At 37.7% G+C, this 21,512-nt stretch overlaps 1 protein-coding gene and 1 long non-coding RNA gene across 2 annotated transcripts in view; one reads left to right on the plus strand and one right to left on the minus strand.

Moving 5' to 3' along the window:
- Positions 1-2,080: 2,080 nt before the first annotated feature.
- LOC132424739 (uncharacterized) lies at positions 2,081-8,300 on the plus strand. Its single transcript, XR_009519252.1, has 3 exons — positions 2,081-2,214; positions 4,911-7,655; positions 7,786-8,300. It is a non-coding gene; the product is annotated as an uncharacterized lncRNA (long non-coding RNA).
- Positions 2,214-21,512, minus strand: part of KPNA1 (karyopherin subunit alpha 1) — a 70,919-nt gene continuing 51,620 nt past the window's right edge. Inside the window, exons 7-14 of the mRNA XM_060010757.1 lie at positions 20,248-20,336; positions 19,786-19,885; positions 18,894-19,057; positions 16,747-16,825; positions 12,863-12,988; positions 10,360-10,487; positions 4,416-4,594; positions 2,214-2,939 (exon numbers count right to left, since the gene is read on the minus strand). Of these exons, the coding sequence (XP_059866740.1) occupies positions 2,752-2,939; positions 4,416-4,594; positions 10,360-10,487; positions 12,863-12,988; positions 16,747-16,825; positions 18,894-19,057; positions 19,786-19,885; positions 20,248-20,336 (1,053 nt within the window). The 3' untranslated portion in view covers positions 2,214-2,751. The remainder of the gene's footprint in view (positions 2,940-4,415; positions 4,595-10,359; positions 10,488-12,862; positions 12,989-16,746; positions 16,826-18,893; positions 19,058-19,785; positions 19,886-20,247; positions 20,337-21,512) is intronic.

Here is a 21,512-nt window from a genome sequence, read left to right on the forward strand (position 1 = left end):
CACCCCATCAGTATATTAAACTACAGAAGAGTTTTCCTGTGTTGAAATTAGCATGCTTTTTTTGTAATAAGTAACATCTTAGTGATAAGATTATACAATAAAGTAAATTGATACAATCTGCCAGGTAGAGAACTAAAAATAGGACTTAACAGCTACCTCCTAAATGTCATCCTATTACCAAAAAGGCTGCTTTATCAGTTACAACAATTATGCTGGGATTTAACTTTTTATCAATTCCAACTTTTATATTAAAAAAAATTCATTGCAAAAAATTAGCTCGTTATCTCATGGCTCATGAACTTCTAGGACAGGAGCAAGATAAATTCCTCTTGTTTTAGACAGAAAATAGACCACATTAGTTAAATGGACTTTCTTTGTTTTAATTCATTCATTGAGACACCTGCAATTGCTAGCAAAAATTCCCAATGTATGCTCTTCTTGCTAACTTGGGGAAATAATTTTGTTTTATATTTTTTCCATTCAAATTGGTTTATCAAAATGAGCTGAAATTTTTAAAATTATCCAATAGAAGGTACATGATTTAAAACATCCTAGAGAAATGTGTTACCAGTAATTTACAATTTAAAAAAACTCAGCCACGAAAAAGTCAAAGCTAAAAACAAGATTTTTACTATGAATCAGTGTTTATATTACCCTTCTGAAAGAAGTTATATTTTAATGTGATGTAAAGGCAACATTGAAAGTTTTTCTTTAAATTAACCACCTAATTTGTCCCTAAAATTACAAAGAATCAAAGTCTTTTACAGGTCAAGTGCAGTAAACTAAAATGTTCTTTCAGCACAAAGCAGCACTAGAAAAAGTAACAGTTATAGATGGGAGTTGACTAGTTTTGCGTGGCTGCTCCATCAGTAACAGACAGACATCAGACGGTATCCATCCAGAGCACAGACACAGTTACAGACTAGATGCAAAAAATGCATCACACGCTTGGCTGATAAATGTCCTCTGTTTTTGTATCTTTCTACTTTGAATGAAGTGGATTTTTTAAAGTTTAAATCAGATCACGTAAGTTGGCTGCTTAAATAACATGATGAGGTATGAAAGCTCTGAATGTCCCTAAAGTTCAGCAGGATTTACCAGAGACATAACAGCTTGCCAGGGGAACTTCCAAATAGTTATGCTTTGGGGTTATAATGAATTCTAGAAGAGGACAAAATTAAAGAGGTTTAATAAAAGGATATTCTCTGAAAAAGTGAGCAACTTTTCCTTCAGAATTCATTTTGAACAGCACATCAACAAAAAATCTTCTCTGATAATATATCCCAACATTGAGTCAAGATGGCCAACTAGCACCAAGAAGTCGTATTGAACTCAGTTGCAGTTCTCTTGGCAATTAAGCTTATTTTTTCATTCCAGTCTGAGCACAAATGTGGATCACTGAAGACAGTACTGGAAGCGCCATTTGCAGGTAGAGATTGCAGTCATCATTAAATGAGCCAGAACGTAGAACTGTTTTTATTTTATGGAGGGGACTTGACTGGGTAGTACTAGTAGGAGATGAAATGAAATGATTAGGGAACAATGAGGTTATAAGAAAAAGATCACTGCCCTTATTTGGGTTAAACAGGTCATGTCCAGAAGATGGTTATTTAAGATAAAGATGTTACTTATGTGCAGCATGAATACATTAGAATCCAGCTGCACCCAACTAAGGGAAAAAAAAAAAAGAATTCCCTAAGTAACCTTTAAAAGCATGTGTTACTTGCCAGTCACAGAGGGGAAAAGCACCTAGCGTGAACTCCAATTTAATGAGGACCTTGATCAGGACCACAAAGCCTGAAACATTTGTTTTAATGCAGAAACACAGCCTCTAGTCACACTGGTTAAGTTTGGGAAAATCAGAGGGCTTTTTTTTTTCTATTTGTTTTTAACTTGTTTATTGAATTACAGGATACGGTTTCGATCACTAAGGATTCTAAGTCTTCATACCAGCAATAGAATTGAACCACTTCCAAATCCTAAGACACATAAGACCAAAGAGAAGCAGTAGCCATACAAATTAATATGTGCCCCTCTCCTTTTTGCTCTAAGGGAATCTTCAAACCAGTATCACATTTAAGAGTCAAAGTGTTAATTCTTCAGCATTCCTGACAACTAGAAAGCACATTCACTGAAGGCTGAAGGTGAGGGAGCGGATGGTTGAATATCTGTGGAGAATGGCGCCAACAGAGGAAAGAAAACCATCCAATCTCAGTAAGGATTAATGCAAATTTGGCTAGAAAAAGCCACCAGGTAATCCAAGGGTTCACTGTGGAAGAACTCATGAAAAGTACTCTGAAGTACATAACAGGTCTAAACATCTCCCTTGTTGCAAGTAGTTGTGTGAAATTCAAGATAAAGGTTTAGTCTCATCTTTTAATGTATTTTTTCCCACATTAAAGGGAATGAGGAGTCCTCTTTTTTCCCCCAGAAAAAAAAAAAAGGGAGCCACATTATTATGTGTATATTCCCATGACTCTAATATATAAGTGCGGATCTCCACAGCCTAGGGGTTTTCCATAAGAGAGCGGGCCGTTCTGGTTACCCTTTTATTAGAAGGGTATTCCACCACAGAGAGCCAGAGGTTTTCCAGATGTGTGTAAGAGAGCAGGTGCGCAAGGCAAGCAAATGAGCGCAAACAGTATTATGGAAAACATTTGAGAAGTTAGCTCCATGAGGACTGTGGGCTCCACAAGAGGACTCGACTGGGTAGCCTGGTCTGACACGGGGACATGAAAGCAGAGTATTGCTTCAAAGCTGGAAACCTTCCATAGGTGCCTCACACTGCTGGAAGATGTACTGCTGCTGGCTAAGGTCAACCTGGGGTGCAATGCTGCTGTCTTCATCCTCGGTCCCGAAGTAATGCTCAATGAGATCAAAGGCCTTCTGGTAGATCTCTTGGTTTTCATGACTCTGTAAGAATTCAATTTTATCCAGACCTAGAATGAAGAATTAAAAAAAAAAAATCTGTTGTATATCTGTTGGAAATTCTAATAAAACTGTATTTTGCCATGTCTCTTTCCTTGACATAAAAGGAAGATTCTCTGTATCTCATAAGCATCTTGCAGCAACATAGAAAACATTGCTGGGATTACATCTGAATAATACTATTGCAAACTGACATCTTAAACATGTGTGCAAGAAACAGCCAGTCCCCAGAAGCAGCAGTTTCCATAACAGTCACATCATCCTGTGCCCAAGGCCAGGAACAGAAGTTTTCCTATTGGACTGTGTCTGTGGCCTAATTTATTCTTTGCTCTGGTTCTATCTACCTAGGCCCTGAGCTATCCAATATCATTTCAACACATGTGTAATATCCTTAAATCAATCAGAATCAATTTCTATTGCTTAAACTAAGAAGTCTAACCAGAACAATTAGCCAACACATACTCCTCCCTTTATTAAGTTTAAGCACATCTGAGCTAGGCTTTCTTTTACCTATAGCCATAAGCAATCTAACTGCTACAGCGATACTGGAAATAAATGTTAACACTGCTCAGAAGAAAAAAATACATATTCATATATGTATCCATATATATATATATATATATATATATATATATATACACACACACACACACACACACACACACATCCAAAAATTAACAAAAGTTCTCTCCTATGGCAAAAGATCTGGGTAGAGGAACATTTGTCTTTTCATACATTTCAAAATTTCTTACACTAAGCAGGAATATAGTTTTTATAATCAGGCCTTTAAAAAATGGTAAACTGTTAAAGTCATTTTGGAAAACAATTCTGCATTATCTGATAAATTTGAAGATGAATGTGCCCTATGATCCCTAATTCCAATTTTAGGAATAAACAAACCCTAGAGCAGTGGTTTTCAATCCTGGCTATGCATTAAAATCACTTAGGGAACTTAGAAGTTTTAAAGTACAGTGGTAAACCAGTGATTAAGAGTACAGTTAGAACTGAGATTGGAAGAATGAGGAAACCAAACAGCAGATAGTGACTCTACTGTTTCTAATGAAACTCTTAGAGTTTACAGTCAAGAACACTTTAGGAACACAGGAATCGGGGGATGCAACTCAAAATCAGAACTCTAAAATCTTACAAGAGAAAAGGAGTGGAGTCGGGCATTGTCTACAGTAGATATGGATGCTCTTGAGGCTCAGATGGACTAGTAAGAATACAGAAGTACCCACAATGGCAAGCAGAGTCAGGGAATGGAAGATCCTAACAGCCCAGTGTAAAAAGGGCTCAACTTAAAAGGGTACTTGCTTCTCTTCACATCTACAATGCATCTTCTTTTCCAATTCTGCATACTAAATATTACTCATAAGAGAACAACTTTTTTGTATGAGTTTGCTAATGACAGGTGTAGACAAGCCAGAAAAGCATGGAGAAAAAGGAAAAAAATAATTTCAGGACATCTATTAAACAATCTATCTTACCATAAGCTTCTTCAATCAAAGCGCAGTAAGGATTAATGCCAGTGCCATTCCTTTTGGCTTCTTGTTCTCCAAGCCTCAGGATATTTTCCAAGCCATTTAGGGCAACCTGTACAATCTTAGAGTCCATGACTGTGAGGAGATCACAGAGTGGCTTGATACAGCCCAGTTCTACGAGGTACCTAAATTAATACAAAGAACAATTTAGTCAAACAAAGCTTTTCATTTCATAAAACTTCTATGAAATTGGTAGGAGGGAAATCCTCAAATTCACTGTAGAAATAAAAGTAGGCACCCATTCAACCATACAACCTACACCTTGTCAAAAAAAAAAAAAGCTACAAATAAATTTAAAAAAAAAACAGTTCTCTGGCACCATCACCATTTTTTTTCCCTCCACAATTATTAGACTCGAAGAAACTGGAATACTCTTACTTTGACTATGAGTGATTCTTCAAAATGGTATAGTTTTGATTAATTTCATTTTTGTTTCTATAGGTAACCACACCTCTGAAACAGGACACACTTGGTGCTAAAGCCAGCGCCGGCACAAGCCCAACAAGCCAATTCTACTGTGTACAAAGAACTCTTAAAACTCAAAGATAAGAAAACAGAATTTAAGAATGGGCAAAAGATCTCAACAAAGATATACTGATGGCAAAAAAGCATATGAAAAGACACAACATCATATGTCATTCAGGAACTGCAAATCAAAACAATGATGCCCCTACATATCTATTAAAATGGCTAAAATCCAAAACACTGACAATACCAAACACTGGTAAGGATGTGGAGAAACAACTCTCATTTTTTTTGCTGGTGGGAATGCAAAATATGATAACCACTTGGAAAAACAGCTTGGCAGGTTTTGGTTTTTGGTTTTTTAACAAAGCTTTCCATATGATCCAGCAATCACACTCCTAGACGTTTACCCAATTGAGATGAAAATTTATGTCCACACAAAAACCTGTACAAGAATTATTTACAGGAGCTTTATTCCTAACTGCCAAAAACTAGAAGCAACCAAAATGTCCTTCAATAGGTGACTGAATAAACTGTAGTGCATTCAGACAATGGAATATTATTCAGTGATAAAAAGAAATAAAATGAGCTATCAAGCCATGAAAAGATGTGAAGGAACCTTAAATGCATATTGCTAAGTGAAAGAAGCTAGTCTGAAAAGACTCCATACTATATGACATTCTGGAAAACAGAAAACTTTTATAAAGGCAATAGAATAGTGGTTGCCAGGGATTTGAGGGATGGAAGTAAGGGAGTAGTGATGAATAGGTGAAGCAGAGGGGATTTTTAGAGCAGTAAATAATACTACAATGGTGGAAACATTCATCAAAACCTATAATTGTACAACACAAAGAATAATCCTTAATATAAAATATGAACTTAAGCTAATAATGTATCAGTACTGGTTCATTAACTATAACAAATGTAACCACACTAAAGCAAAAGATTTTACTAGAAGAAACTTAGAAGGGAGGGAAGTATACAGGAACTCTGTATTATCTAAATTTTTCTGTAAATCTAAAAATGTTCTTTAAAAAGGCTTAATTTTTTAAAAAGTTTTATGTAATATTTAGCTTTATTATTTACAAAGGAATGAATTTAACAGTATTGTGTGTAATTTTATTTAAATATTTACTGACAATTTAGATGATATGTCCTAGGAATAGACTAGGTCAGTCATAAAGAGACTAGGTAAGGCATGAAGCCATTTCTGACCATTTCCCCTTCCTTTACACCACAGTTTTTAGTCACTAAAAACTGTTAACCATTCCTTCAACGTATTTACATAATTCTCACTGTTTTTCTTAAAAAAAACAAAACCAAGCCTCTTTAGATTATAAATGTTAGTTGCTGCAAATTTGAAAAACATAGAAAAGCATAAAGAAAAATAAAAAGTACCCAGAGATAACCACCACTACAACATCCCAGCTGTGCTACATACAAGCTGGATGACTTTGGAGAAAAAAAAAAAAAAAAGCTGGATGACTTTGGACAAGTTATCTGATCTCTCTGTGCCTCAGTTTCCTGAAATGGAAAAGTCTGGGAATCAAAGACTAAGTCTGTCACTAAACCCCAGCAAAATTTTAGAGTAGTTAATTAAACAGATGACTTACATGTCTACACTTAAACTTCACTGGCCTATATAGGCAAGTCTATAGAACACCAACTGGATTTCAGAGATTTGTTCAGAATCTCCAAATTGTCTGCAAACTTGATCATGGTCTATGCTTGATATGATTCTCTCTCCCATCTAGAAAGCTTGGCTCAGTAACCTCTAATCCTTACGTCGCCTTTAAAAACCTCATTTACTTTTGTAATACTGTCTGGTTGTGAAACCTTTTATTATGAAAACCAGTGTTCTGAAAATGATTCAGAATTAAAAACAAATTTTAAGTTCTAGAAAGCTTCTAGAACTTGTATATAATTAAATGAATAAATACTGACTAAACTTTCTTATTGAAAAACTCTACCCAAAAATGTGCTAATAAGGGCTTCCCTGGTGGTGCAGTGGTTTAGAGTCCGCCTGCTGATGCAGGGTACACGGGTTCGTGCCCCGGTCCGGGAAGATCCCACGTGCCGCGGAGCGGCTGGGCCCGTGAGCCATGGCCACTGAGTCTGCGCGTCGGAGCCTGTACTCCGCAACGGGAGAGGCCACAACAGTGAGAGGCCCGCGTACCGCAAAAAAAAAAAAAAAAAGTGCTAATAAGTAAATCCAGAGTTTTGAAGATGTGAGGTTTTATATTTGCAAAAATATGGTATTATTATTATTATGGCACAGTTCATTAAATGAGTTTTGGGTTCCCAATTCTAGCCACTTAAATTATACCTCCTTACAAGATCAGAGGAATTCAAGGTGCTGTTTTCTGATGCAACCACTCATCTTTGGAGATTTAAGACCACCATAGTGGTATTTCACTACTGATGCAAGTTTCTCCAAAGATAGCAATTTGCACCAAAAAGCAAAACAGGTCATCAGAGGACCTGGGCTGTATAGGAGTTGGAAAGTCATGTTACTTTGAGAAAAGCACTGCAAGAAGTATGTCCTCAGGAAAGTCTGAAGACTTGAAAAGATGACTGGAAAACAGGCACAATTCTATGGTTAAAGTCTGGAACTGGCTCCAATGGGTGGTGTATTTCAAACACTTGGATAAAGCAATCACTGGTCACTGACGCTAGCTGGCTTTTGTGGCAGAAAAGGCTTCCATTAAGAAAATTTTCTGGGTAAGGAAATTTAGTCCGCTAGAATTTACTATCTGGAAAAGTGAATTATATTTCTCAAATATTTCTTCTGATGAAAAACAAACTCACTGTGTCTTAAACCATCTCTCTCGGAACTTCCCTGGTGGCGCAGTGGTTAAGAATCCGCCGGCCAGTGCAGAGGACACAGGTTCAAGCCCTAGTCCGGGAAGATCCCACATGCCGTGGAGCAACTAAGCCCGTGCGCCACAACTGCTGAGCCTGCACTCTAGAGCCCGCAAGCCACAACTACTGAGCCCACATGCCACAACTACCGAAGCCCACACACCTAGAGCCCATGCTCCGCAACAAGAGAGGCCACCACAATGAGAAGCCCTCGCACCACAACAAAGAGTAGCCCCGGCTCACCACGACTAGAGAAAGCCCACACGCAGCAACAAAGACCCAACGCAGCCAAAATTAAATAAATAAAGCCATCCCTCTCAAACAGGATTTTGCTTCTTCTGTGTCCTAATTTTATCAACAGCACCACCTTTTTCTCCGGTCATCTTTGGCTCTTTCCTTTCCTTTGCAATCTGTTAACCTGCCACCAAATCCTACAGATCGTTATTTCCCATATCTAGACCCATACCTCATGCTACAACACTTTTTTTTTGCCACACCTGGCAGCATGCGGGATCTTAGTTGCCCGACCAGGAATCAAACCCGTGCCCTCTGCAGTGGAAGCATGGAGTCTTAACCACTGGACCACCAGGGAAGTCCCTACAGCTATTACCTTAATTCTGGCCATCACAGTATACTAAACTACTGCAATGGCATCTTAATTGCTCTCTTTCCTCTCCTCAAAACACTATGTTCTTGGGACTTCCCTGCTTCCCAAGAGTAAGGCCTTCATCCCAGTTTTCAGAGTCCATCAATTACTTAATTCCTCATCCCTGCACAGAATAACCTATAGCAAGATTGATTTGCCTCTTCCAATAACATTTACTGTGCATATTGCCTCATGCTATTCTCTCTCCTCCAAAACTGCCAAATCTCTACCCAAATGTCAAGTTTCATCTCTTTCATGAAACTTTAATTCCAGGCAACATTCTTTATCCTTCATTTTTAAGAACTGTAGTATGTATTAGCATTTGATTATATTTAACCTAAAATTATGAGTACTTCCTAAGTTATTCTAACTGGTTCTTGCATCTAAATCTTGTCTTCTCAACAATAAGCAGAAGCCACACAGATGTCTTTTATCAGTAATAAAGACAGCTTATTTTCTATAATTTGGACCATAATAGTTTTATAATAATCCTTCAAGATAACTCTTTACCCAGTTAATAAAAAACTGCTAGGAGACTGATAATTAACTCTATTATTATAAATAGCTATGCTGAATTGTAAAAAGGGATAGTAGGCATTCCATTCCTCTCTAACAGAGCAAAATACCCCTGAATACTTTCTGATGAAAGATACCATAGTATTTTAAAATGTCTTTAAAATATGTACCTGTACAGTTTCACTATTTCAATTAAGAAAACATATTTGGTATAAAATATAGTGACAATAATTATAAATCTGAATTTGAACATAAGACAACCATCAACTGTTCTAATAACTTCTATATTACTTCATATTACTGCCATCTGGTGGTGGCATACTTAAAAATCATAGTACCCCAGACCGAACTCTAGAGGTTAAAAAAGACCCAATCCCCTACAAATATGCTCTGAAGACCACTTGAAGTCCTCCTTGGCTAACCTATCCATGATGAACTTCACCGAAATAGCTACTGCGTGTGTTAATCTATTTAAGTTGTATTATTTCAGGTACATACTTATTTTCTGTAATCTTATTTTCTGATCAGTTTCTGAAATCTTAGGACTACTTTACCTTCTCATGTTGAAATTCCCAACAGAGCACTAAAAAATCAGCACTGGTTGAGCACCTGCATTTAACCCACAAAGCAACAATATCAGAAGTAGCTATGTTTCCCCCATATTACTACATATATAGAAGGGGTTAAATGCTTTAACACTCATTGGTAACCATATTCTCATTTGAATTCCCCAAAGAATCTTAAGGCAGGCTAAGAGTCTAGGTTCCATTCTTCTTTTTTTTTCTATCTGAAATACTGTATATATCCACAATTAACCATCTGATTATATGATGTTCCTTTGAGGAATTGATTCCTATCCATATTTATGCCTACTCTAGCCATTAAGATTATAAGTTGCTGCCCTAGGGGCCATTTAAGTCTCAAGCTAATACACAGACCTCTCCCTTTACTGAATAACATAGTCCTTTAGGAGACCTGCCTCTACTAAATTTGGCACTTTATTTTAAGGCATATCAATACATCTCTTTCAAGTCTGTCCAATTCTACTATTAAGACATCTAAACTAGAAATAGCAAGAGTTAGCTATTAAAGTTAGACTCTAAGAATTCTACAAGTAACCTTCTAGACTACCCAAGATGTTTTTGATCAAGCAGCTTGAGAGTAGGCTCAAGCCACCCCTATAAGTATTTCAATCGCCTCAAACCTCAAATATGCCTTCCCTCTCACATCCCAGAATTATCTTCAGCAACAGAGAATGGGAGCGATATAAGGAATCAAATATACGCTTGAGTCTAATTATGAAACTGAGAACAATCTTCCAAGAGGCTAGAGCTGAGCATTCTTAATTGGGAGACAGTAATTTTCCTTTAATTTACAAGATACTACTTGGCTAGTACTTACTTGATCTGTTCAGATGATCCTCCAGAAGTTGCATTTGTGATGGCCCAAGCTGCTTCTTTCCTTGTCCGAAACTCAGCAGTTTGTAATATACTAATGAGGGCTGGGAAAATGTTGGCATCTATCACAGTCTGGAATGAAAAAATTAAATGGAAAGGGAAATTACAAGAGTTGTAAAACTGTTCATGACACTAATTATAACTTTTCAGCTAGCTTCACTAATGACACCCTTCCCCTGTTAAAAATAAACTGGGGGGCTTCCCTGGTGGCGCAGTGGTTTAGAGTCCGCCTGCTGATGCAGGGGACACGGGTTCGTGCCCCGGTCTGGGAAGATCCCACATGCCGCGGAGTGGCTGGGCCCGTGAGCCATGGCCACAGAGCCTGCGCGTCCAGAGCCTGTGCTCCGCAACGGGAGAGGCCACAACAGTGAGAGGCCCGCGTACAGCAAAAAAAAAAAACAAAACAAAAAAAAACAAAAAAAAAAAAACTGGGGCTTCCCTGGTGGTGCAGTGGTTGAGAGTCCGCCTGCCGATGCAGGGGACACAGGTTCGTGACCCAGTCCGGGAAGATCCCACATGCCGCGGAGCAGCTGGGCCCGTGAGCCATGGCCGCTGAGCCTGCGCGTCTGGAGCCTGCGCGTCTGGAGCCTGCGCATCTGGAGCCTGTGCTCCGCAACGGGAGAGGCCACAGCAGTGAGAGGCCCGCGTACCGCAAAAAATAAATAAATAAATAAATAAATAAACTGGAAGGAGTTTAACTCCTCATTATCCTTAACCTTTTGGCTATACTTAGTATCACTAACAACATCCTCCCTGGAGTTTGTGACCTTGTAATCTCCTAGTTTTCTACCTGGGTTCTTTTCTCTTTTATTTTTCTCTCTTGTTCCACTCACTATAACAAATTATAAAAGTTCAATTTTCTTTCTTTTCCTCTGCCATTCTCATTTCTCTCATAGCATCCACTCTCACATGTGTGCTCTACCTCTCCAGTCCACATTTCTCACTGGGGCCCCAGCCCAAGGTGGCTGACAGCTGACTTAACATCTGCTAACCACCTTAAACATATCATCTGCCCTTTGTATCAGGTCTCCTTTCAAACCTCTCTAGTTTACAAAGGCTGTTTTTATATTTATTTATTTATTTATTCATTCTAAATTCAGTCAGTCACCAAGTCTCCTTTACATTCTCAATTCAGAACGTCCATCTTTTCCTTTCCTTCTTTTCCTTTCCTTCAGCACTGCCACCATTCTATTCCAAGCCACCACCTCCCACACAGATTACCAGAATAGCCTTTAGACAGAGTACTTTTACTCAATCCCTCTCATATATTAAAGCAGTCTTCCTCAAATTGCTTTCTTCATGTTTCTCCTTAGCTCTAGAACCTAAAATGGGTTCATATCATTTCATTTATCAAAAAACTGAGGAATTCTATATGAGAGCCTGGTGGTAGCAGACAATAAAGTGCAGCTGAAATCACCCTGATGCATGCTATAAAATGCCACAGTTATCAATCTCAGTCCCTGACAGCTTCCTGGGGATGACTAACCATGCTTTCCTGGTCAAGAACTCTTTCTATTACACCACTGAAGGAAGTCAGTAAAATTTAGTGGAAAGGTGCTTCATCTTGGTCCTGTCATTTACTAGAGGTATCCTTGAGCAAATCATTTTATTTCTCTGAGCCTCAGTTTCATCTTTAATTGAGAATGTTGGGTTAGATGACCTCTATGATTCCACTGAGCTCAAAGTCCCATAAGTCTACGGTATATCTTTTCCAACTCATTATTCCAGCCTTTCTCATGGCTTATTCTGAACCATTTGGCCTATGGCTTAGCCTTTCACTTCGATTACTCTCCCACTAATACAAGGACAAAAGTAAAGGGCAGATAACCATTTAGAGAAAACTGGGTCCCCAAAGAGTCATGAAAAATTGAAGCAATCCAACATATGGGTCCACTAGAAAAGAAATTTTTTTTTTTTTTTTTGCAGTACGCGGGCTCCTCACTGTTGTGGCCTCTCCCGTTGAGGAGCACAGGCTCCGGATGCGCAGGCTCAGCGGCCATGGCTCACGGGCCCAGCCGCTCCACGGCATGTGGGATCTTCCCGGACCGGGGCACGAACCTGTGTCCCCTGCATCGGCAGGCGGACTCTCAACCACTGCGCCACCAGGGAAGCCCAGAAAAGAAATATTTTATTTGGCAAGAGTAAAGCCAATCTGTTTAGCGTAAAGTCCATAAAAACATTTTGAAAATACAGATCTTGTCTCAGATTTTGACAAATCATCAAATATTAAAGGCAAAGAGAAAAAACCAAGGCCTAAGTGTAAGTTTCAAAAGATTTAACCTCTATAATGTTGGATAAAAAAAGTAAGAAGTAGACTAAATAAGACAACATTGGAAATTAGTGTTCTCCAAGGCAATAATGAAAAATTATACATACTTTAAAGGCTGACTGAAAAAAAACCTTAACTAATAAAAATACAGAACAAAAGACAGGTGCTATGAGATTACCTGGATCTGTGCCCTATTTCCAGCTGTGATGTTAGATATTGTCCAACATGCTTCCTTTTTGATAGACTCCTTTGGGCTACTCAGCAAATGCAATAAACTCTGCAGAGCTGAGCAATTCAAAATTACCTAAAGAAAAAAGTTTGAAAATTTTACTTATTGTGTTAATCCAAACTGAAGTAAACCTTTAACTCAAAGACTTTATTTTTGGAAAATACAAAGAAATAACATCTCTCCTTGAAATTTTAGAAATAACTTTATATATGTATAAAAGTACTCACTGCTAATAAGAATTCATTTCTAAGATTATCAAAGCAGTTTCATTATATACACTCACAACTGCTAAACATATTTAATATGGCACAATATGCCTTATTCACTTTCCTATGCCTATAGCATATGAAAATGTCTTTTGGGTAAATGTATCAAGTGGCCAGAAATTCATAAGTGGTCTCAGATTTTTAAGTCTTCTGATAATTCTCTACCTGGAAGTCAAGGAATCAATACATGCTTAGTTAAGTATACCAGGTGCTTTATAGGATACAAAGATTGAAAGTATATGCCCCCAGCTATCAAACAGCTTACAAAGGTGAGGATGATATACATGACAAATATACATGAACAAAGAGATCCACTCTACCAGAAACTAAAATCATAAAGTTATAATGATTAAAATAATATGTGACAGGCTCAAGAATCAATCACTGAACAAAAGAATAGGATATCTAGTCTAGAAATAAATACAAGTATTTATAAAGAATTAATAAGTATGTAATAAGATTAATCCTTTCTTTCTCCAATGACTGGTAGTCTTATTTAATAGATGGTATTAGAATAAGGGGCAACTAGTTGAAAATATTTTAAAAATCAATTCTTAACCCCAAACAGTAAAATAAATCTGCAACTTATTTAAAGAGTAAATATAAAAAAGAAACCATAAAGCAGAAGAAAATATTAGTTAGTAGCTGGTTTGGGGACAGTGAAGGACTTTCCAAGCATAAAAACAACAGAAGAAATTATAGGGGAAAAATTAAAATTTCACCAAATAGAAATTTTTGCATGTCAAAAACTCATATGAAAATTAAAATGCACACCACACAATGTGAAAAAGTATTTGTAATGGAAAAAAGCATTGCTGTCTTTAATATGTAAATTGGTAAGAGAAACTATATTTTTAATAGAAAATTACCTCACAAAGTAACAAAAGAAATGCAAATTACAATGAAGCCGATTTTTGCCTATTAAATTAACTCAAAAAATAACAAAACTTGTGGTTTAACAGGTACAGTCTTTCCAAATAACAGTGTGAAAGACATCACAAAGCATTTTTAAATGCCAAAGATGTGGTGTGGAAAATAAGCATGTCGGAAGTTAAAGAATACCTGGGGAGGAGTAGTAAGGAAAAAAACACTTCACGGGAGGGGGTGGTGGGGGAACACCTTGAAACACAGACAGGATTTCATAAGCAAAGAAGAGGGAGGACACAGCAGACAGAAGGGTTAGAAATGAAAAAATGCTGAAATGGTTCTTTATCTCACAGGCATTAAAGAAGCGCATTGTTTCTAGGAGGAAAATAATGTGAACAAAGTTATTTTAGGAAAGATTAAGCTGTTATTAGGAAGAATACACTGAGAGGGGTAAATGCCTGGGACAGCAGGAGGATGAGTAAGATAGGTACAGCAACAACCCCTGCATGTGAGAAAACAGGGCCCAAACTAAGGTAATCTGATGTGGATCCAGAAACACTAAGAATCAGTTAAGACCTGCTGACTTGCTATACAAAGTGTGAGAGATGGAGACACCAAATATGACTGCAAAGTTTCAAGACTGGGTGAACAGTTGTACCATTAACTGAAATGGGAAAAACCAAGACGAGAAGGCGAGACAGGTACTGGAGACATGGGACTGGAACTTGAGAGAGGTTGGAACTAGATGTATAGGTTCAGAACTTCATTTATTCAGTAAATATTTTTTGAGTAAATATTTTTTGAGTAAATATTTTTTGAGTAAATATTTTTTGAATAAATATTCAGTAAATATTTTTCTATATATTGTGCCAGGGACTATTGTAGAAGCAACAAAAATGAACAAGAATGACACAGTTCCACCTCTACAAGTTTACAATCTAGTAGACAGTTACAATACGGTGTGGTAAGTGCTATGATGGATGAAACAAAACAAGGAGCACCTAATTTAAGAGTCAGCTTCTTGGAGAAAATGTTAATACCAAGACTTGAAGAATGAAAAGGCATTAGTGGCAGAGTGAGGATTTGTGTGAGGGACTGGTCAGAACAGGGATGGGGATGGAAGCATATGTTCCATGCAGAGGGAAGCAAGCCATGTGTTAAATCTCAGAAGTGAGCGTGATCATAGCTAATACAGCAGAACAAACATGGCAAAAGCACAGAGTATGGCATGGGAGGGGGCAGACAGAAACTTTTTCTGAATAGCAAATATACCAATATGGTTTTAAAATTCAGAAAATAAAAAGGACTATATAGTTAAAAGCCTCCTTTCCATTCCTATACCCCAGCTACCTGGTTCTCCACAGAGACAACCAATGTTATTAGTTTCCTGTGTATGCTTCCTGAGAAATTTTATGCAAATACAATCAAAAACATACATTGTTTTCTTCTCCTCTCCTCCCTGCCCGTTTTTTACACAAATAGTAATATATCCTACATACTATTCGGCCCCTTGTTTTTCTTTTTAAACAACAGAACCTAGAAACCTTTCCATATACATGCCTATTAGCTTCTTCATTCTGTTGCACAGCATTTCATTATACAGGTGCCAGATTTTAAAGGATCTTAAACACTGTCCAAGGACAACAGGAGGCCATAAGAAGATTTTAAGAGAATGACGCGATCAAATTTGCATTTTACAAGCATCCTTCTAGTGATATGGGAATGATACAAGAAATGTCTGAACTAAGCACTGCAAGGAATGAGTAGAAATAGCAGTCATTAGTGACTGATGAGAAAGGTGGCAGAAAGGGAATAATCAAACTAATGTCCAGGTTTTTGGCTTGGGTAACTGTTGGGGCCATTCACTGAGACAGGAACATAAATAAGCAGAGGTCCAGGTACACCAGTTCCCTTGCGGACAGAATAAATTTAAAGTTAAATATTAAGAGTTGGAAGACACCTGAGAACAAATTCAGTCTCCTAATTTTAGAGATTAGAAAAGTGAAGACATTAAATGTCTTGCTGAAAGTCAGAGCTGGCTAAGAAGAGCTAAGGCTAAAACTAATCCCCTCCAGGGGATAATCCCATAAACAGAAAAGAACAGGTAAAGGAACTTGCTAAGGAGAAATAAATGGTCAATGAGGCAGAAGACCCAAAATACTTCAACACCACAGAAGCCTAGGAAGATAATTTTAAAGATGATGCCAATGCATCTGAGAGATCAAGAAGAAAAATGGCTATAACAATCCACTGTGAGTGATGTATCTTGATACAAAATTTGAATGGAATAGAAGGTGACATCAAGAACCAGGAGGCAAGATACTTCTCACATAGGAAACTTACCGTGTACAAAAAGGAGGAAGCCATCAGGGAAGATAAGATGAAGATGACAGAAAGGATGCTACTAGAGGCTTCTTATGTTCACAAGAACCCCTTCAAGTAGAAGTAGTGGGAAATAAACCGAACCAAAAGGATAAGTTACACCATAGGGGAACCCAAAATTGCCACAAAGCAATAGGTCAAGACAGAGATAGTGAAGGTATTGAAAGTAGTTGCCAAAGCCAACACTTTTAACAAACATTAATGAAACAAAGTATCATTTCTCCCCATGTGAGTTAAATACTGTAACAGAAACATAATCATGAGGGGTCAATCTGCTATTTCTGAAAGAAAAAAGAAAGAGATACCATTTATTCATACCTGTGTCTGAATATCATCGCCTGTGACAATGTTTCCCACAGCTCGCAAAGCAGGAGAAACCACTTTATAATCATTATGCCTGCAACCATAAAAAGATGTGTTATATCCAACAGTTCTATCTTTAATCTCTTTTCCTTAGGGCTGAAACCCAAAAGAAATTAATATGTGATCGGTTCTTGGAGCAGAAAGGCACCTATGGTGGTTATTAAAGGAACCCTATCATGATGAGGAAATGTTTTTGGTGTCCCCAAGAAAGGCTGTCTTTCCTTTTGTTTGGTACTTTTCGATAAGAACTACAAATCTGTTCTAATAACCCTTCCCAGGTATTCAATCACCTGGAGTCCAAGTTTTCCCTCTTATTCATTAATGCAGGTTTCATTTCCTCTTTACTTGGTCTCTATGGTTGCTGAGATAATGGAAAGAGATAGTAACATTTATACAGCACTTTTTTTAAGTTTTACAAATCACTTAATTTTCACAGGAATAAAAATATATCAACAGTTGAGCTAACTTGAAAATGAAAGCCAGGCCTCATACTTCAAATAGTAGACTCTTTCTACTAAACCTCAGCTGACTTACTGGTCTGAAAAACCCCTCCACAAATCTTTTATATATCTGAAGACAGATATTAAGTCTTGATTTTAGGCTAAGTAAGTTAATATCCTTTAACTTTCCTTAAATATCTTTTTTTTTTTTTTTTTTTTTTTTGCGGTACGCGGGCCTCTCACTGTTGTGGCCTCTCGCGTTGCGAAGCACAGGCTCCGGACGTGCAGGCTCAGCGGCCATGGCCCACGGGCCCAGCCGCTCCATGGCATGTGGGATCCTCCCGGACTGGGGCACGAACCCGCGTCCCCTGCATCGGCAGGCGGACTCCCAACCACTGCGCCACCAGGGAAGCCCTAAATATCTTATTTTCTCTCCCCATATAATGAGATTGATCACTCTTCTCAAAACTGTGCCAGTTTCTCCACATTTAAGATCCGATGACTAAAAAGAAATGGTTAAAATATTTAGTAATCTAGAGACTAAAGAGTACAAAAGGTTACTCTCCCAGATTCTGAATGATGTACTTCTGAGTCCTCCAGCATTATATTGCTTTTAATTCACAACAGCATTATGCTGCTGATCTGTACCCAGTCTATAACCCCAGAGTTTTTTTTTTTAATATACAGTTTTACATCTTTATTGGAGTATAATTGCTTTACAATGGTGTGTTAGTTTCTGCTTTATAACAAAGTGAATCAGTTATACATATACATATGTTCCCATATCTCTTCCCTCTTGCGTCTCCCTCCCTCCCTCCCACCCTCCCTATCCCACCCCTCTAGGTGGTCACACACCAAGATGATCTCCCTGTGCTATGCGGCTGCTTCCCACTAGCTATCTATTTTACGTTTGGTAGTATATATATGTCCACACCACTCTCTCGCTTTGTCACAGCTTACCCTTCCCCCTCCCCATATCCTCAAGTCCATTCTCTAGTAGGTCTGTGTCTTTATTCCTGTCTTACAACCCCAGAGTTTTATATTCTATATATTATACTATCTAATTCATTCCACATGTCATCTTTGGGGCAATGTTTCCTTGCATTTACTTTGTACTTACTCCAATAAATTTCACATGGCTTTTAATTATACTATTTCCCCATTATGTTATCACTCTTAATTTTTTTATTTGATACTATTTTCTAAAAATTTGATTAATACAGTCTCAAATTATTTATGCCATCAGTAAATCTTCCACTTCATAAATGAAAGGCATCACAAAGAGATATAGCAAAATAAAATTCAAAGTCTGACACCAATCTAGGTTAAGCTCTAAATGAGACAAAAAGATGAAAACTGATCGTTTTTAGTGGCAGTGTGCCTTCTGCTATCCAGTGGTTGGTCTCAGGTCATTAATCATGAGCTAGAATTACATAGATCAAAGTTTTCCAAATGTTTCTGCTAAAGGGTTGCTTACAGCAGAATGAGAGGTTCTTTATAACCCTCAAAACAATCAAACAGATTTGACATGAGTATAAAAAAGTAACAAAAGACAGTAGCCTAAAGCACAATAAATCAGTATAATGCATTAATATTTGAGTATCAGCAACTAGAAAACTAATATGAGAGACAAAAGAACAGACACACTTTAAGATATCTTACATCAGCAGCTCCACAAGTCTCCTACATACTCCTGCATCAATGACTGCTTGAATTTTATCATTGGGTCCATCTGATAGATATGAGAGGGCCCAGCAGGCATCAGCCAGTACATCAGTGTCACTGACAAACAGCAACCAGGAAAGCACATTCAGACAGGGGGAAACCTATAAAGGGAAGATGATATGATTATGAACTTCAACAGAAAAAAAGCAAGAAATGAGGGGGGAAACTCCAGAAAGCCACCAGGCACACACCTGGTGACTTCTGGTGTGATTAATACTTCTGAAGATGGAGCAGTAAGTGGCCAAGTGACATTTCCATCTTTGGGAATGCTGTCAATAACCCTGCAGTTTACTTTGATGAGGTAGTCAGAGCCCAAGGAAAACAATTTCAAAGAGCAAAGTTTAACATATACCAATTCTCAGAGTGAGATTCCTTGTCAAAACACTCTCTGTGGATCAGAGAGGTAAAGGAATTTTCCTAAGTGTTAAAGCTAGGAAATTCTGCATTTTAGATACTTTGTTACAAACAAAAAATGCCATGTTTTAAGAGTAATTCAGAGCTTTTTAAAGGCAGTGAAAATTTATTTCAAATTCAAACAAAAATAAAAAGACCTATTTTTCTAGAAATAAATTATTCTCTTTCTATTCACATTAATATTGGTTCTTAGACTCTTCCCATTGCAGAGCACAGGCTCCGGACGTGCAGGCTCAGCAGCCATGGCTCATGGGCCCAGCAGCTCCATGGCATGTGGGATCTTCCCGGACCGGGGCACAAACCCGTGTCCCCTGCATCCGCAGGCGGACTCTCAATCACTGCGCCACCAGGGAAGCCCTCTTAGACTCTCTTAACTGTACTTTTTCTGCCAATTTCCCACAAGCGTAATCCTTACCTTTGCAAATTCTGGAGGGGGACTTTTTCCTCTACAGAGATTAGACAAAGCCCATACTGCATTCCGGGTCATGGTCAGGCGGTTTTGCTTTGAAAATAACCTATAAGCATAATGATGCAATGGTAAGTGATATAATGGGCATTAATTCTCTGATGGCATAATATAAATATTTAACCACTTAATGCTATTGATAAACAGATGTCTTCAAACAGCTCTTCTCTACAACAATAAAGCTTAATTAATTCTAACACAAGGAATTCAAAATTTTGGCACTTGAATAAGATAGGATGCCCAAGGAAATGATCTGAACAAGTTAGTAAGAAAATATCTGTAATGAAAAGTAACACTAGGAAATCCAAAATGATTTCCAAAGATGCACTGCTTTCTGAGGAACTTCCCGTATTTTTATTACTCACAAAAAAAAAAAAAAAAAAGAAAAGAAAAAAAGAAAAAGAAACTTACTGCAGCAGAGGGGGAAGAATATTGCAGTCTAAAACATAGTCCCTGCACATGGTACTATCTCCAGCAATGTTGCCAAGAGCCCAGACTGCCTGTGAAAGAATTATTCATTAATAACAGGCTGTAGAGTTTAATTTTCTCATAATTCTTTCAAAAAAGATGCCAACATATCACAATAACTCTTTACAAAATTATACAGTAGTTAATCAACATATTATACATGGACATTAACTATTAAAACCCCTAAGTTCACTCAACAGGGAGTCAAATGAAATAGTTGTGGGATTGGTGGAAGAAGATCAATACTATTATATAAGTATACATGTGAATACTCATGGGAGTAAACTTATTAAAAGGAGGTACCAGTTCTTATACATATTCTTTTTTTTTTTTTGTGGTACACGGGCCTCTCACTGTTGTGGCCTCTCCCGTTGCAGAGCACAGGCTCCGGACGCACAGGCTCAGTAGCCATGGCTCACGGGCCCAGCCGCTCCGCAGCATGTGGGATCCTCCCAGACCAGGGCACAAACCCGCGTCCCCTGCATTGGCAGGCGGACTCTCAACCACTGCACCACCAGGGAAGCCCCTTAAACATATTCTTAATCTTAGGGGGCCCTACCCTTAAGTAACATTCCATACAGCCATTGGAACATAGCAGAGATCCAAATGGCTTACTCAGCTGATTACAAATGTATTTTAAGCTTGCTTACAAAAGAAAACAGTGAGCCAGGAATTTAAGAGCAACCAAAATGCAGAAAACTTTACTCAACTTTTGGGGATGATGGGTATATTAATTATCTTGACTGTAAGGACAGTTTCATGGATATATACATATGTCAAAACTTATCATATTATACACTTTAACCATATGCAGTTTACTGTAGGTTGATTATACCTCAATAAAGCTGTAGAAGAAAGTCATATTCATTTAGTAATGATTTATATTTATGAATTTGACAAACTTTACGGTAATTAAAATTTCATGTTTTCTAAGTGATTTTCTGCACAAAAGTGGCAAAGACTTGCTATGTCAATCAACACTAGAGATTACTATAAGAAAAAACTCAGCAACTGTTTACATGGTCTAAAATGTATATCTATGGGACTTAAAGAATTTCAGGGTTGGAAGGGAAAAATGGTTTTATGTTTCTAGGAGAAATTCTGCCTATATTCACTATGAAATTTTCTATTTTGGTTAAGTTTAGGTTTCTAGAACACTCCCTGTGATGAACCATGGATTGTCATATCCAAGCGGTAAAACTGAGATT

This window comes from Delphinus delphis, chromosome 4 (assembly GCF_949987515.2).
Source record: "Delphinus delphis chromosome 4, mDelDel1.2, whole genome shotgun sequence".
Taxonomy (NCBI): domain Eukaryota; kingdom Metazoa; phylum Chordata; class Mammalia; order Artiodactyla; family Delphinidae; genus Delphinus; species Delphinus delphis.